The following is a 15,047-nucleotide window of genomic DNA, read 5'->3' as shown; positions in this document are numbered from 1 at the left end:
AACAAATTACATCAACGTCAATTACATGCTTTGTAGACTTAAGTAATTACCAACAATCAACACACCAGATGACCACCTGTGCACTTAAAAAAAAGACATGAGCCTTCTCTGCACTATACTTTTAGATGATAGGCTAGGGGGAGGGACAGACTTCAGCCTTCAGGGAGACTGGAGTGTGAATCACGGAGAGGCAACGACCATAACTTTCCCTCTTTATGCCCCCCAACCTCCACCCCCTTCCGGACTCTTTGCAGAAGCGTGCACAGCCCCAGTAGACCGCTGTGGGAGGAGGACTGAGGTAATGCCAAGGATATTTGCGTCCAGTAACAATGTAATAAACTCGGGTAATCTGTCTACCAAATCCCAGCTGGACTGCAGTGGCTGTTTCTTGATAACCTTTTTTGTTTTGGGCAAGGTGAATCAAATAAATCAACATGGTTTTCAGTGAGCGCCTTTTCTTTGAGCACAGAATACGCACGGCCGTTTTGGCACTACTGCTTTGCGCACAGGCCGGTTTTGGCTTCTCAGTTGCCGCACAGCGGGAAAGCACCTGCGAGGCCAACGGCAGCATATACTTTGTAGGGGAATGGTATTTTCTGGACTCTGATCACTGCACCCAGTGTGAATGCACTACCGAGGGCTCCGCCTGTTCCCGCACTGAGTGCACTTCGCTCCCGGCTGCATGCATCCATGTCAGCCACTACCCCACCGACTGCTGCCCCAGGTGCGAGAAGATCGGGTGTGAGTACCGAGGAGTGGTGTACGAACTGGGACAGAACTTCCAGGTAAGCCTGCAAGTTCTGGCACCTGGTAGCATGTAAAAACGGGGATGTCCAGGGATGGCTCGAGCATGGATGGGGACTTAATGACACTATACTCATAAGGCCTTAAATGTTATCATATATAGGCCTACATCAATTTACATAACATTCACTAAAATATCTACAATGGTTCCCATCTTGGAGGTCAGGTCTCAAGAAATGTAAGGGGACATCAGATGATTGAATCTATATATATATATATATATATATATATATATATATGTACAGCTAATATATACTGTACACAGTATATATTAGCTATATCGGTAATTAGGGGGTCATAAGCAGACATTAGTTCATCTTAAGGGGTCACAAAGGTTGGAAACTACAGATATAGAATACAGTTTAGTTTTGCTATTATTTGTTGTGGCACCCAAGTGTGCTTACTAGGACTAGATGTTAGAATCCCTTGATGTTCAACATGAGCGCTGTTGTTTCATTAAAGATAGGCCTACACTTATTCAGATTTGTAATTGTAGGATATACAGAACCCTGTGTTTTAAAAAAGGGCCTACTCAAAATTAAAAACTGCTGCATTTGGGAACCTTTTTTTTTTTTTTTTGAAACGTTTTAAACCGCACAGCAAACAGTATAGACTATATTTGTATAGACTGTATGTGCAGTGAAAGACTTATGTGCGACAGAAATGATGGAAACTGGGGAAGCCAGATTGTAAACAACTAAAAGTATCTATCACACATATAGCCAGAAAAACAACCTAACATGCCTAATTCTGTTTCATTCAGGTTCACTCTGTTCTGCAACTGCCTGTAATTAAAATGTACAAAATGCAACATATTTTTACCCACACAGTTTCCCTAAGTTTGAATGTTTTAACCATAATAAGGCTACAAGCCGTAGTACTTCTCTTTCAGTGTATTTCCTTCTAAAATTCTGAACCGATGAATAACTGGGATGTTGGTATGTAACATGAGCATGAAGCTGGGAATTGGAGGTGAAGGGCGCCCCCTTCTGAGATGGCATAAAGGAGGGCTTGGTGAGAGATTCTGGTTAGAAATAAAATCCATGTTGAGTCTCATGCTGTTTGTGTGTATGCGTGTGTGCATTTTCCCAGCCATCAGAATGTGAGCAGTGCACTTGTGACAGTGATGGCATCGCCCGCTGTCTAGTTGCAGATTGTGCCCCTCCACCATGTGTCAACCCTGTATACCAGCCTGGGAAATGCTGCCCTGAATGCAGGGAGGGTAAGTTGAAAATAGCATAAAATAGTATAAAATAAAATAAAACACAATTGGCATCTCAAAGATGAGTGTGTATGCACTTGACTTTATTTGCTTCCCAGTTTGTAGGATCTGTTAATCTGCAGTTATACTTACCTCTGTTGCTTATCTTCCTCCAGGTCCTAACTGCTACGTTGATGCGTCACGTAGCCAGGTGATTCCTGCAGGAGAGCCCATCTGGGTCGACTCCTGCACCAAGTGTCGTTGTCACGATGGTCAGGATGCCGGCTATTGGGAGGGAAACCGTCTCGCCACCTGTTCCCTCCTCAAAAACTGTACGCCTGAACAACAGTCTACCAAGAAAAACTGATTCCAGAGAACCAGCTGTTACCCTAAAGTATACAGTCATTCCCTGATGGCTACATCAACTACACAGCTTCGACCCTTTAAAGCATGCTGAACCTTCCTGTGCTGCTGAAATGGATAATCTGCAACTTCAAAAATTCAAATTCAGTTTTTTGGGAACAGAACTGAAAGAAAAAAACAAATAAATCATTTAAAACCAACACCAAAACAGATCAGCTGCCATTCCACAAGGACTTTTCATCCAGGATTTCCGCAATACTGAAGAGACCCACTGAATTTGTCCACTTTGGTGGACAAGGCTACACAATATCAGAACATAGCTAAATATTACAAACAAGGTTGAAATTCAAAGCTGATTCGACAGACCGGTCAAAGCTCCAGGTTCTCTGAATGTCAGTGGGTTTTCTAAATTTGATTACCAGCAAAGTATAGTATCAACAAATACATTATATAACATTGTGGTCCTGTTATGTAAATGGACTAACACTCAATATCTAGATTTAATAACTTTATTAGTTTAGAATATATTGTGCTTCCATGTTGCATATTACTACATTTAGTTGTGTTGAATCTAAGTACCACAAAGTGAGTACACAATGCATAGAGGGTGGTTGGAAGAGTATCAATCCCTGATACCTGAATCAGGCCATATTGTATGTTAAGAAGAACAGACTTTATCCTTTTTGCTGAGAAGATGGTTTGTAGTCCTTGTAAACCACTGACAACAGAGAAATTATTAAGGAAATCAAAACTAAAACTCTCTCCATTTAAAAGTATGGACTGCAGTGATGTAAAAATAATATGCTTTATTTACAGGGTCTCAAACACCCTCAACCCCTGAGCCTAACAGGATATAATTATACTATTATTAAACAATTCTGACGGGAACTAGAAAAACAAACTTGTACTTTGAAAGGTGACCGCACTCCAGATATTTACACTTTATATTTTATCTACCTTTCAAAAAGTTTTTAGAATTTTTAAGAGGGAGAGAATAATAAACTTTTATACAAGCTAGTTACCCAGGAGGCTTACTTTTTAATTTCCAGGCACCTGCGTTGGGAAACAACTGGCAACATAACAAGGCCAATGAGATTATTGGATGATAAGAAATTGTAATTGACCTGTCACGGGTTGATGCACCAGTCAAATGTATGCACAGCTGTGATGCAATTTAGACTAGGAAATGGCTTAGCAAAGCAATTAACAATTTGTAACTGTCCTATAAATTCTACAGTTCAATTTCCAGGCTAATTGAAATAGAAAGTATGAGAATATGGCCTAACATATGACTGTACAGTAGTTGTAGACAGAAGCGATATTTAAAAGGGTTGGAATTTGTGCATGTACACCGTATAGAGCAGGAAAAACTAATCAACTTTATTAGCTTTATTAATTTCTCATTAGAAATAACGTGTAAACTTTCTTAGAAACAGCCGCCTGCTATTTCCACTGTTATTAAAGAAATTGACCTTCTTTAGAAAGATCTTCAGAGTATGATGAAAGAGAAGGGTCTTGTCATTTTATTTATGTTTATATGCAGCAGATCTTCCTACTGTTATTTGTCATTATCTACCAATTTAATCATGAGGGATCTTGGAATAAAAGCCAACAATGATATTTTTTTGTTATATGTTATGTGCAGCGCTGATGTCTATAATGGCATTTCTGTACTGTATAAATAAGCTTTATTAAGTACCCACACACGTTTCACTGCCCTAATTCTCCCTGAAAAGCTTCTTTATGCAAGTTTGTGATTAAGATGAAACCTTTAGGGTTATGAACACCTTTTCAGGCTTTATGTATTTATATATTTTATCAGGCTTTATGTATTTATATAGCGCTTTTCCAGTCTTAACAACTGCTCAAAGCGCTTTTACATCTACAGGAAACATTCACCATTCACACACATTCATACACTGTGGCCCAGGCTGCCGTACAAGGTGCCACCTGCTCATCATTCACACTGCGGCAACGGGGGCAACTCAGGGTTCAGTGTCTTGCCCAAGGACACTTCGACAATGACTGCAGGGGCGGGGATCGAACCACCAATCTTCCGATTGGCAGGCAACCGCTCTACCACTGAGCCACAGCCGCCCATTATTCATGAATGAATACACTCTTTTTACATTTACTTAAGGGAGTATTCAAATCAAACAGTGACAAGACTGAATGGTGGCCATAGAATAAAATGTATCATCTTCATTATCAAATAATCAGAAAGACACTAGGTTAAAGGAATAGCTTGACATATTTGAAATATGCATATTTGATTTCTTGCTGGGAGTTCAATGAGAAGAGTAGTTTCAATCTTCTCATCAAACTCTCAGAAAAAGCCTTACATGCTAAACTATGCCTTTAAGTGGAGTTTCAATTTACTGCCTAAATTAAAAGGGAACCCAAATGAATCACACCCACAAATCATGTAGTGTGTCATGCTGGTAATAAACACCATCATCTTGTAAAATATTCCAAATTACAAATAAACACCTTTCCATGTCCATTAAAAATCTTTCACTGTGTTTCCTCCAACAAGTCCTTTAAAGCATACAACAACAAAGATTGTTTATTCTTACCCTATAATACGACCAACAGGAGTATTTCATAAATTAGCGCCCCTAGACGTGAAAGGAAATACTACCCACATGAGCGCTTTCCGTCCAGAGAACACCACAGTTTTAAACGTGTCATTAATGTTGTGAAACGGTCGCTGTTTGGTTATGTTAGGGCATCAAAACTACTTGGTTAAGTTTAGAAAAAGATGGTGGTATTGCTTAAAACCATCTGTGTTACATAACTTCTGATTGTCTGTAAAGTAAAACAAATAAAAAATCTTCTGCATTTTCGTGTTGGAAGTTCAAATTTTATTTTTCTGTTGCACGACTAAAACAACCTTTCATTGTACACATGTTCCACCAAAACAAGTGGTTTTCTTGAGGCTATTTTGCAGCAGCACAGTGGCTCTGTCCGGCCCTTATCGCCGCCCATGACGATTGGGATTGGTTTAAAGAAATGCCAATAAACCAGAGCACGTTTTTCTCCCATCCCAGAATGCTGTGTGGACTAGCCAGTCCCTCCTCCGCGTTGTTAAGGAATGTCTACCTATACCCATCCACAACCCCAACTTGCCTCCTGTTATAATCATGGAGGCCACTAGAAGGCACCATCACTATAAACGTTAATATGAGTCGTAAATGCGGCTTGAACAAATGACTTATGGGAGCGTTTTTCCTCTTGAGTTGTGTCTTTTTACTTTATTTGAATGATTTCCTGTTAAGTGAACAGTCTCTGGTGTCTGAGAGGACACCATCCTAATTTCCCCTAAAGAGCTTTTGAGACCAGAACTCACCATAAAACAATAAAATAATTAGAAAAGCAGTGGAAAGTAAAAGAAAGAAAGCTTTGCTTTGTAGCAACTAAGATTTGTTTATACTTTTAGGAGGGAGGTAGGAAGTACAGAAGTAAATAAAGTAAAGCCAAGTTTAATCCACAAGGTGGTTTAGCATTTTAGTCCATTAAGTCACCTGGACCACACACAAACAACAATAACAGGTTTATTTGGCTTGTCATGGCAACAAGAAACAGGGTTGCCTAAAAACTATATTATGATATTACATTACTAAGCTCTGGGATTGCCCCAGCCTGCAGGTTAAAACCAATTCATTATGAGGTTTCTATTCATTCACCAGAGTGAGTGTCTTCTTAACACATGTACACACACAGTAAGCAACGGACACCACCATCACACAACTTTTAACCATTTGATTTATTGATTGTATAGAAAAAGTAGGTTTGATATGACGTAATGCATTCTATATAAGATATAACATTTTCAACATTCAATGTACAAAAAACAGCTAGAGATACAGTATTCTTCTTTTAAAATGCCCAGAGGCCTGAAAGTCCTGTCTGCTCTTTGCAGCAAGAAATGTATTTGAAAAAAAAAAAACGTTTCTTCACCACCTGAGGTGTGCTTAACAACTGGAACATCTTCAAAAGTCAAGACTCCATTAAAAGAAACATCAAGCGCTCCTTAGTTGTTCTCATTCTCGAGTAAAGGAAACCTTTCAAATACTATTTTTGCTGAAGTTTTTGTTGCTGATCTTTTAAATCTATATCCCAAGTTACTGTTTATACACACTGGGGCCTCTCTTTCTATTTCCTTCATTGTGTCTCAGCTTGTACTTTCTCATGTAACTGACCGCAAAAAGGCTTGCCTGTAATTTGTCAGAATAGCCTTGATGAAGCTAGAATTGATCCAACTGTAATTTTAAAGTTCAATGAGGAGTACACATTCTGTAAAAACAGTTGTATAATGTCTTCTGTGGAGGGAGCAAGATCTGAATGAATTTTGAGAGTCAAATGATAGAGTTGGGAAGTGGAAAAATCTTTTTTTTCCAGAAGTATTTTTTCCAACTTGAATTTGTGAACAGAACACAGCGCCAGTAGTTGGCAAATTTGTCCATGCTTGACCCAGAAATCCAAAATGAATTAATTTAAGTTGTAGACTGGAAAATCTGTTATCTCAACAGCGTCTTGATTGGATGTTTCTTGTCAAAATGCATCTTGAGAGATGTAGTTAACAGCGCCACCAATGTTTTTATGTACAATCTTTTAGACTAGAAAAGAATACAATAGTTCTTACACCGTTGTTAATCTTTTGTTCTGATGATTTCACCAGAAAGGTTTCATGCTGATCCAAGCAGTAGAAGTGCTGTGAGTCACATTGTCTATGGAAAAAATTAATGAGATAGGCGCTTACTCTGGACTAAAGTCAGGATATCTCGGCCTCTGTTACTTCAATTTGAACCATTTCTTTATTTTCCAAAGTCACCCAACTTTATGAAGGTAGAAAACTAATGCTTATTACTGTAAGAAGGGGAAAATCAAAGCAACAGCTGTAATTGTGTATGCTGTGTACTGATGACAAGGGTTTTAAATCAATAAGATGAATAAGAGGCAAAGAGGAAGAAATCTATTTGGGAAAAGAAGCATGACTGCATTATAACCTGAAAGGAATCCAACCCTTAAAAAATGTTATCACCTCATGCCACACTTGAAACACTGACTTTGAAGCTAGATATGTGGTAGATGGGAACAAATCTATAATATTGCACTGGATAAGCTATAGTATAAAGAAGGGATTGTATTGACTTCTCCTTAGGTAGCCTGCCCACGGAGGACAACTCACTAGGAGAGTTCTGCACTCAGAGATAGAAAAATAAAGATACAATAAGTGGCACAGATTCAGAGACACAAAGAGAGGCCCTGTCGATATCTATTAAAAGAAGAAGCACTCTTGTAAGACACAGCTGTGCCTGAAGTTGGCCAACCACAAAGCAAAACAGTGCCATTGACACAGACAGCCTGGACTGGCAGTGTAAGAAAGAAAAGGCAATGAAAGGCGAGATAATGCAAAGAAAAAAGGAAGACAGTGTGAAGGTGTGTGTGTGCGTGTGCATGTGAGAGCGAGAGCGAGAGAGAGAATGAGAGGAGTGATCAAACCTTCCAACAGGCTCAGGCAAAGTTAACGGAGAGCCAAACAGATGGGAACATTTTTGCCTCAAGGCTGATCAAAGAAGAGGCCAACAATACACCATTTTCACCAAAATAAAAGCCCCAACTTGTTCTGAATGAGACACAATTCAAACAGTTACAGCATTGCACACACATCTTCTCTGTTTAAGTCAGTTTAAAATCCTAAAGATTGGTGGTAATATTTTTTATAGGTTTTACATGATTTTTAAAAATTGAAACAAATATAAGTTCATTTCTGTAGTACCCATCTTGAAAAACACATCTTCATCGATTAGTTTTACACCCAAAAATTATCGTTGAGATAGAAAAAAAAAAAAAACCTTACCTGCCCCTTTAGTTTAGATAACTTCTGAAGGCATCAGTTTGGTGTTTAGGCGTCAACAATAACAACAACAGTAGAGACAAGGAAAAATAAAACAAAGGATGAAGAGTGATAGAGCATCGCATAAAACAGTGAAAGGTTTCAATACGCTGATGTTGGAAATCATAATCAGAAATTTAGTTTGTTTCTTTTTACACAGGGACAGTTATAAAACTCATGAGACAAAAAGTTTGAAAAGTAAAACAATAAAAAAAATGTATCCGTCATCTATAGATAATTGCAATGAAATACAGAACTGACAGCTGATGATAAAATTTGACGCAGCAATAGAGATGTCAGTCAAACTGCTCAAAAAATAACTTCAAATTACTGCCTTAAAATTCACAATATCCACCACCAGAAGACTACCGCCTCATAATTTCCTCTTTCCGGATATGCTCGTCTTTTATATAAATTAAAAAAAAAAAGATAGCAGAGAAAGAGAACACGGCATTGTAACAGTATCAGTAGAGTTTTAATGACTTGTGATACTTTGTGAAAACGTTGTCCAGGTTACATTGTAGGCTAAAAAAATTATTTTTCACCTGGTCATTTCTGTGAAGCCAGTCTCAAGTCAGCTTTTGTATCGACAACACCTAATGTGCCATGAGTCTTTTCAGACAGCTTAGTTTAACCCCATGTTTCCCATTTACTGTATGTTCAGAAATTGTGTTAGATGTTCAATTTTCTAGGGAAAAATGTCTATTTCTACTTAATCAAAACTGTACCTCAAGCCAAATTTACCTTTACAGCTGAGGTTACCAAAATATAAAAAAAATTAGATCATGGGATAAAATCATGACTGAGCTGTCATTGTACATCTGCCTTGTTGTCTTCCGTTCCCCGATTTCATTTCAAAAGCATTCCCAAGCTCCGCAACCCTGCGTTCAGCACAGGAGAAAACATTTCATATCTTCAATATGTTTACTTTTGTTACAAAACCTATCCATCACACATTTATATATATAATATATATATATATATATATATATATATATATATATATATATATATAAAGAGAACAAAAAGAGAGTTCTCAGGAGATTGTTGCTGCTGATGAACATGTTTTATCAGCGTGTCCCAGCACTGTAGATGCAGGCACAATACACATTCATTTATTGATAACGGAGGATTTGATTGAGTAATTAGACTCAAACTCCCTGACAAAGACGTCAATATTAACACGTCTATTGGCATCATTTGTAAAGATGAGAGTCAGATGATGTCTTTTATATGCAATCCATCAGTTACAGTTCCATGGACCGTCACTGCATGTCATATTTCTTTAATGTTAGTTTGCCTCTAAAAGAAATCCCCATTCTCTTCTCTCTTCACCGTAAAGTAAAATGTTTGATGGCGTTTGTAAGGTTTATTGTCCACCAGGATTGTTATTTACCTGATATTTAATTTCCTAACCAGCAAGTACCACGTCACGTGTCTGTCTCCATGTAAAACATTTTTCTTTTTCATTCTGCTTATATGAACTTGGTCAAATATTCCAGGAAATCCATGATGCCGTCCAGTGTTACAGAACAGGCCATGAAAACTTTCCAAAGTTTCAAATGATGTTGTTTTCTCATCTCACATCTCCTGGCAAAAAGTTCCTGTCAATATCCTCTGTCAATATGCCACTGGATGCCAAAAGATTGGAAATGGGAAGATTTTTATAAAAAATCAGCTTCTAAGTTTGACGCCACCTTTGGTCGGCCACTGATATTCAAGCTTTGGTCCACACTCTTTCAATTCTGAAGTCACTGATCAGTAAAGGTAGGAGGTGTGAAGCCATTGGCTGCTTGACGAAGTTGGAAAGAGCCTGAGTTCTGGTTAATGGCAAGCTAAAATCCCCCCCAAAAAAACAAAGAGAGGGGTAAAAAGAGAGAAAGAGACAATGATGTGCTTATGACTCCTCTCTCTTTCACATCTTTCCAGATGTCAAGGATATGTGATCTCTTTATTTCCATCCTATAAACTTCACAGGTGCTCTTCTGCTCCTCGTCTTTTTCCCTCCAGTCACTGTGTCGACCCCTTCATCTTCGTCTCTCATTAGCCCTTAAAGGGCCGGGGCGGAGGTTTTCCGATCTCCACAGAGATATTTGTGTACAGAGGGTACCTTTTGACCTGAACCAGTCTGTAGGTCAGAGTGCTGATGCCGTCCTTCTTCATCGTGTTCTTTGTGTTCTGTATCTTATTAAATCTGGAGAGTGAAAGACAAAAAAAAGAAGTCAAGGTGGAAGGAGGTACAGGGAAATGGGAAGATAATGAAGAAAATTTGTTAAAAACAATACTGCCAGAACATCATAAAAGAAAATCTTGATTTTTACACGGAATTCATAGCCTCTATATCAGTGCATGTTTGTGTGCGTCAAAGTGGGTACTGCATAGTAGTGTGTTTGATTGCTTGTGACGGGGACATCTTATTGTGTATTCATATTATGCTTCAGGAAATGTAGCTAATTACAGAACTGACATTTGACATTTTTTCTGTTGGATTCAAAGGATAACTCTTCTTACGACACAACGTTAAAGTGCAAGACTGCAAAAAAAAAAAAAATCAAATAAGAGAAAAAAAAAGGCTCATCCCTTTTAGGTCCCATGCAAGTAATGACAAAACTATAAGGTCTCTGACACTTGGCTTTCATTGGTGCAAACATCTGACAAAGGGGATCTCAGCAGCTTAAAGGTGTTTTAATAGAGCAGTAGTTCTTGACCTTTTTAGCTCATGAACGCTTAAACCTAGTGCAATTTTTCGTCTCTTGCTCCCGTTTACGACCAGTTCAACTCAAATTATTCGGTTATTTACAAGAATAAAGTCAAAGTAAAAAAAGCATAACTTTGTGCATAACAAAAAAAATATATTTTCTTGTTTTCTCCTTTTCCTCTTTTATTCTGTATTGTACCCTGAGCCAGTGAAGTGATTTAAGTACCGCAGTAATGTGTATGTGTAAGGACTCTGGCTGCTGCATTTTGAATAAGTTGGAGGTCTCCTACTGATTATTTGGATAATCCTGCAAAAAGAGCCTTACAGTAGTCTAACCTGCATGAGAGGAAGGCAAGCCCCAGTTTCTCAGAGTCAGTTTCAGATATATAAATGCTCTAAGTATTGATATATTTTTTAAGTTATAAAATGCTGTTTTGGTGATAATGATGACGTGATTTTTAAAGTTGAGATCAGTATAAAAAGTTACTCACAATAATGTAAATACACATTGGAAGTAATAACAGAGGGAAAAAATAGTGCTCAAACATAGGGGAATTCTTTATAAAGTCCTGCAACTACAACTGTCAAAACACATCCAAAACACATTTAAACCCTCAGGATTTAAAGAGCCTGATGTTTGTATTGATTCCTTTTTTCTATCCCCCCCAGGTAACTGTACATTTCCAAAAACCTGAGAGCAGAGAGAAGTCAACCTCCAGTTTCATGTATGTCTTGACCAACAGGTGGTGGTATGGCGCTGCACTGCGTCTCAGTGAAAAGTATTATCCATTACATCCGCCTCCGTTTGTTTGAATTATGCTGGAATATCCTTCCCCATTGGCTGTGATTCAGCAGTTACATCAGAATCTGCTCTTACGTTAGAATCTGCTCTGACTTTAGTATTGAAGATTGGAAAATAATTCAGTGTGTCAGACAGTTACACAGTGCTGCTGTTCAATTTGTGATGTAACCTCTAGCACCAAAACAGACTCATAACACAAACTCTCCCATCACCCGTGTAGTAGTATCAGTTTTTGCAGCCAGTCAGAATGGAAGGGAGGCCACAACACCTTGTTTACAACACCCTTGTCTTAAAAATGCCTTTTTTCATGTGTGAACAGAGAAAGAGCTGATGTGTGCAAACGCGCAGTCGTGCACATTCACTTTTTAAAAGACAGCTGTGACTGACGCTGACAGAAGACGTCTTCTTAATTATATGCTTAGATGTACAACTCGAGTTGACACTTCAGTCTGACATGGACCACTGAGTATACAAAGCCTTGTCAGAACTGACTAGTAAATATCTCTCTCCTTTGCATCGCTTTCTCCTTCTGTCTGTCGCAAAACAAAACAAAAAGAGCTTTATTGGCATGAATGGACGAAGGAAAAATGTTGTCAAGCATCTTTCCCCTGAACAATATGATACAATAAGATATGAAAAGAATTAGTTGTTCCAAGGATTGGCACTTATATCTAAAAAAGAAGGGGAATTAAAGAAAGACTGCAAGGAAAAGACAGAGAGGAGAGCAAGCAGGCGGTTTGAACTGAAATATGGGCTGGATGGCAGGAGAGAAAAATGGATAGTAAATAGGCAGAGAGATAAATATATATATCTGAGAAAGAGAGTGACAGATGGAGGGAGAAGATATACTGATTTTAAAAATGAAGGGAAGGAGAAAAGAGAAATCTTTGGATGAATCTATCAAAGTGGGGATTAAGAGCAATAAACTAATCCCTACAGAGAGGATATAAAAATGCATGTACTCAATCTGTAAACCACTGTATGTATTATTTAAGCCTATTGGTCTCACTTATCCTACTTTTATTTTAGAGAGTTAGAGGGGAAGACAAAGACAGTCTTCCTTACATATTCATTAGCCTGATTTCCAAACTGAGTCCTAACTAGGCTAAGTAAAGCTCTATTTTAATTCCACTAAGGGTCTCACAGGAAAACATTTCTGGTTTAGGATCTCACCAATACTGTAGCTTGTCATGCCCGCTATTGAGGGTTATTTTGTTCTGATGTCATATATTTTAAGCTTGTTCACTTGACCTTGTATAAAAATGTCTCAAAAGGAATAGTTCAACATTTTGGGAGTCACACTTATTTGCTTTCTCACCTTAGATATGAAGATTGATACCAACTTCACACCTGTATGCTAAAATGATAATACCATGAGCAGATGTTTAGCTTAGCTCAGCACAAAGACTGGACACAGGGGTAAACAGCTAGCATGGCTCTGTCCAAAGGTAAGAAAATCCATTTACCAGCACCTCTAAAACAACTAACACTTTATTTATCATTTGATTAATCCAAAAATGTGTGGTTTCATGGGAGACTTCTGAAGGACCGCTACCACCGGCAAGGTGAGGGTCAAGTCACTGACGAACATGGCTGCAGAGGGCTAGTTTTTGGTAGCCTTGCTAGCTACTTGTACTGAAGAGGAAAGTAAACAGTGAAGAATTGTATAACACAACTGTCCTAAAACAACCACGTGCCATGTTTCTTTGTTCTTTCACCTTTCAATTTCTCAAGATTGGTTTTTGAAAAATATAAAAACGGTATCATTGCAGAAACAGAAAAACTGATGAGGGAACAAAAACTAACTTGGTCTCTCGGGAAATAAATACGGGAAAACGTTTCAAGTTTTGTTAACAGCAATGAACAAAACATCGGGTCCTTTTCCACATTAAATTTAAAAGCCATGAACAAAAAGTCGGGGGAAAAAATTTTCCAACCTAAAGATGGCTTGCTAGCGGTAAGCAGGGGCTATGGCTAGAACACCCGGTCTCTGCTGGTTGCCAAAAAACGGGTAAAACCCAAAAAAAATGGTCCAGCCCCCAGCGTTGTTTTTTAATTATTATTTTTTTTTGTATGATTTAAAACAAATGATTTAAACAGGGTTTATTGTGTGCTCAACAGGTGCGGAAAGGGGGATTTTGTTACCGGGCCATCCTACCCCCGTTCCCATCTTTAATTAGCTAAGCTAAGGGGTGCTCGCGTAGCAATATTACGTATGAAAAAACTCTTGATTTGGTATTTCAAAAAGTTAAATTTTCCTTCAAATGATTCTTGAAATTGTTGTAGCAAATTCTTTTACAGAAGCCAATCAACCCCCAAAACCAAAAACACTGTGGGCTGTCCAGGATGAAAAAAATATGAATGGAATAGAACAAAGTTTCTGAGCGACGATTTATTTGCAAAAGCCTAAGCAATGTTTTCGGGGAAAAAAGTTTTGGCGTGTGTCGTGCGTGTGTTGGGCGTTGGGGGTGTGTGTGAAACGTCCGTGTTGGGGTGAATTTGGCCTTCTTACTTCGCTGGCCAAAATTCTATTGCTTGCCCAACCAGGAACTCTGAAAGGGTGAGGTATGGGTTATTTTCATGTTTTTGGAAGTGTTGTGTGTGTGTGGTTGTGGTGTGTGGGTCTTTCGCGAGGAGATAAAAAAATTCTCAAGTTAGCCAAAGCCCCCTTGGGAAATGCGACATTAGCAGGTACTTTAATAAAGCTTTTTAAAAGGGTTTTCTAATTGACTAAACGAAAAGAACCCCTTGGGAGAAACGGGTCTTTATTGTGTTGGGACAGGTCCTTGTGTACAGCCCCGAGAAGTAAAAAAAAAAAAAAAAAAAAAAAAGACAAAGAAGTAAGTTTTTAAAAGGTATTTTTTTTTAAACAAATTGATTGTTGTAGGTTGTTGCTGAAGATGCGAAAGATTTCAGGTTCACGTTGATTTATAAAAATGTGATAGTTAGTAGTGAAGTCATAAACCGCAATTTAGTTTGAGGTCCAGCGTGTAGCCATGTCTTTTGGCAAGTCCTGGAGTTGGTCAGGGAATAGAAAATGCTGAAAGCATTGATCTTATTGGAAATCCAACTTATCAAAATCTGTGCGTTGAAAAAGAAATTAATAAAAAAAAACCTTAAAGAAGTCCCGGAAAAGGTCTAAACACTCTCTCCTCTTAGTTTATTGTGTACAACCAACTTTCAAATGTCTTTCTGTTGATTTATTTTTTTAGCTACGTTAAAGTGTGGGATGGCAATGTCAGTTGATCAGTCTGTCTGTCCACTGCTTTCCTACAGACTG

The 15,047-nt window shown here is 38.3% G+C and overlaps 2 protein-coding genes across 2 annotated transcripts in view; one reads left to right on the top strand and one right to left on the bottom strand.

The window, feature by feature from the left end:
- The first annotated feature begins 163 nt into the window (after positions 1 to 163).
- On the top strand, positions 164 to 4,836 carry zgc:113531 (von Willebrand factor C domain-containing protein 2-like). Its single transcript, XM_032530490.1, has 3 exons — positions 164 to 785; positions 1,897 to 2,026; positions 2,182 to 4,836. Exons 1-3 carry the CDS (start codon positions 435 to 437, stop codon positions 2,370 to 2,372), a joined length of 672 nt encoding a protein of 223 aa, XP_032386381.1. The 5' UTR covers positions 164 to 434; the 3' UTR covers positions 2,373 to 4,836.
- A 1,279-nt stretch (positions 4,837 to 6,115) lies between these two features.
- The window catches only part of b4galt2 (UDP-Gal:betaGlcNAc beta 1,4- galactosyltransferase, polypeptide 2), a 148,170-nt gene continuing 139,238 nt past the window's right edge, over positions 6,116 to 15,047 (bottom strand). The window contains exon 8 of the mRNA XM_032530474.1: positions 6,116 to 10,461. Coding sequence (XP_032386365.1) covers positions 10,311 to 10,461 — 151 coding nt within the window. The 3' untranslated portion in view covers positions 6,116 to 10,310. The remainder of the gene's footprint in view (positions 10,462 to 15,047) is intronic.

The sequence above is a fragment of the Etheostoma spectabile genome, chromosome 12 (genome assembly GCF_008692095.1).
Source record: "Etheostoma spectabile isolate EspeVRDwgs_2016 chromosome 12, UIUC_Espe_1.0, whole genome shotgun sequence".
In the NCBI taxonomy this organism is placed as follows: domain Eukaryota; kingdom Metazoa; phylum Chordata; class Actinopteri; order Perciformes; family Percidae; genus Etheostoma; species Etheostoma spectabile.
The sequence above is the reverse complement of the archived record's forward strand: the minus strand, read 5'-3'. Positions and strand labels throughout refer to the sequence as shown.

What these genes read in the sequence shown, in the direction of transcription:
- zgc:113531 (XM_032530490.1), top strand. Translation starts at nt 435, where the DNA reads ATGGTTTTCAGTGAGCGCCTTTTCTTTGAGCACAGAATACGCACGGCC. An exon ending in AACTGGGACAGAACTTCCAG is followed by an intron (nt 786 to 1,896) that starts GTAAGCCTGCAA and finishes GCATTTTCCCAG; the next exon opens with CCATCAGAATGTGAGCAGTG. An exon ending in CTGCCCTGAATGCAGGGAGG is followed by an intron (nt 2,027 to 2,181) that starts GTAAGTTGAAAA and finishes ATCTTCCTCCAG; the next exon opens with GTCCTAACTGCTACGTTGAT.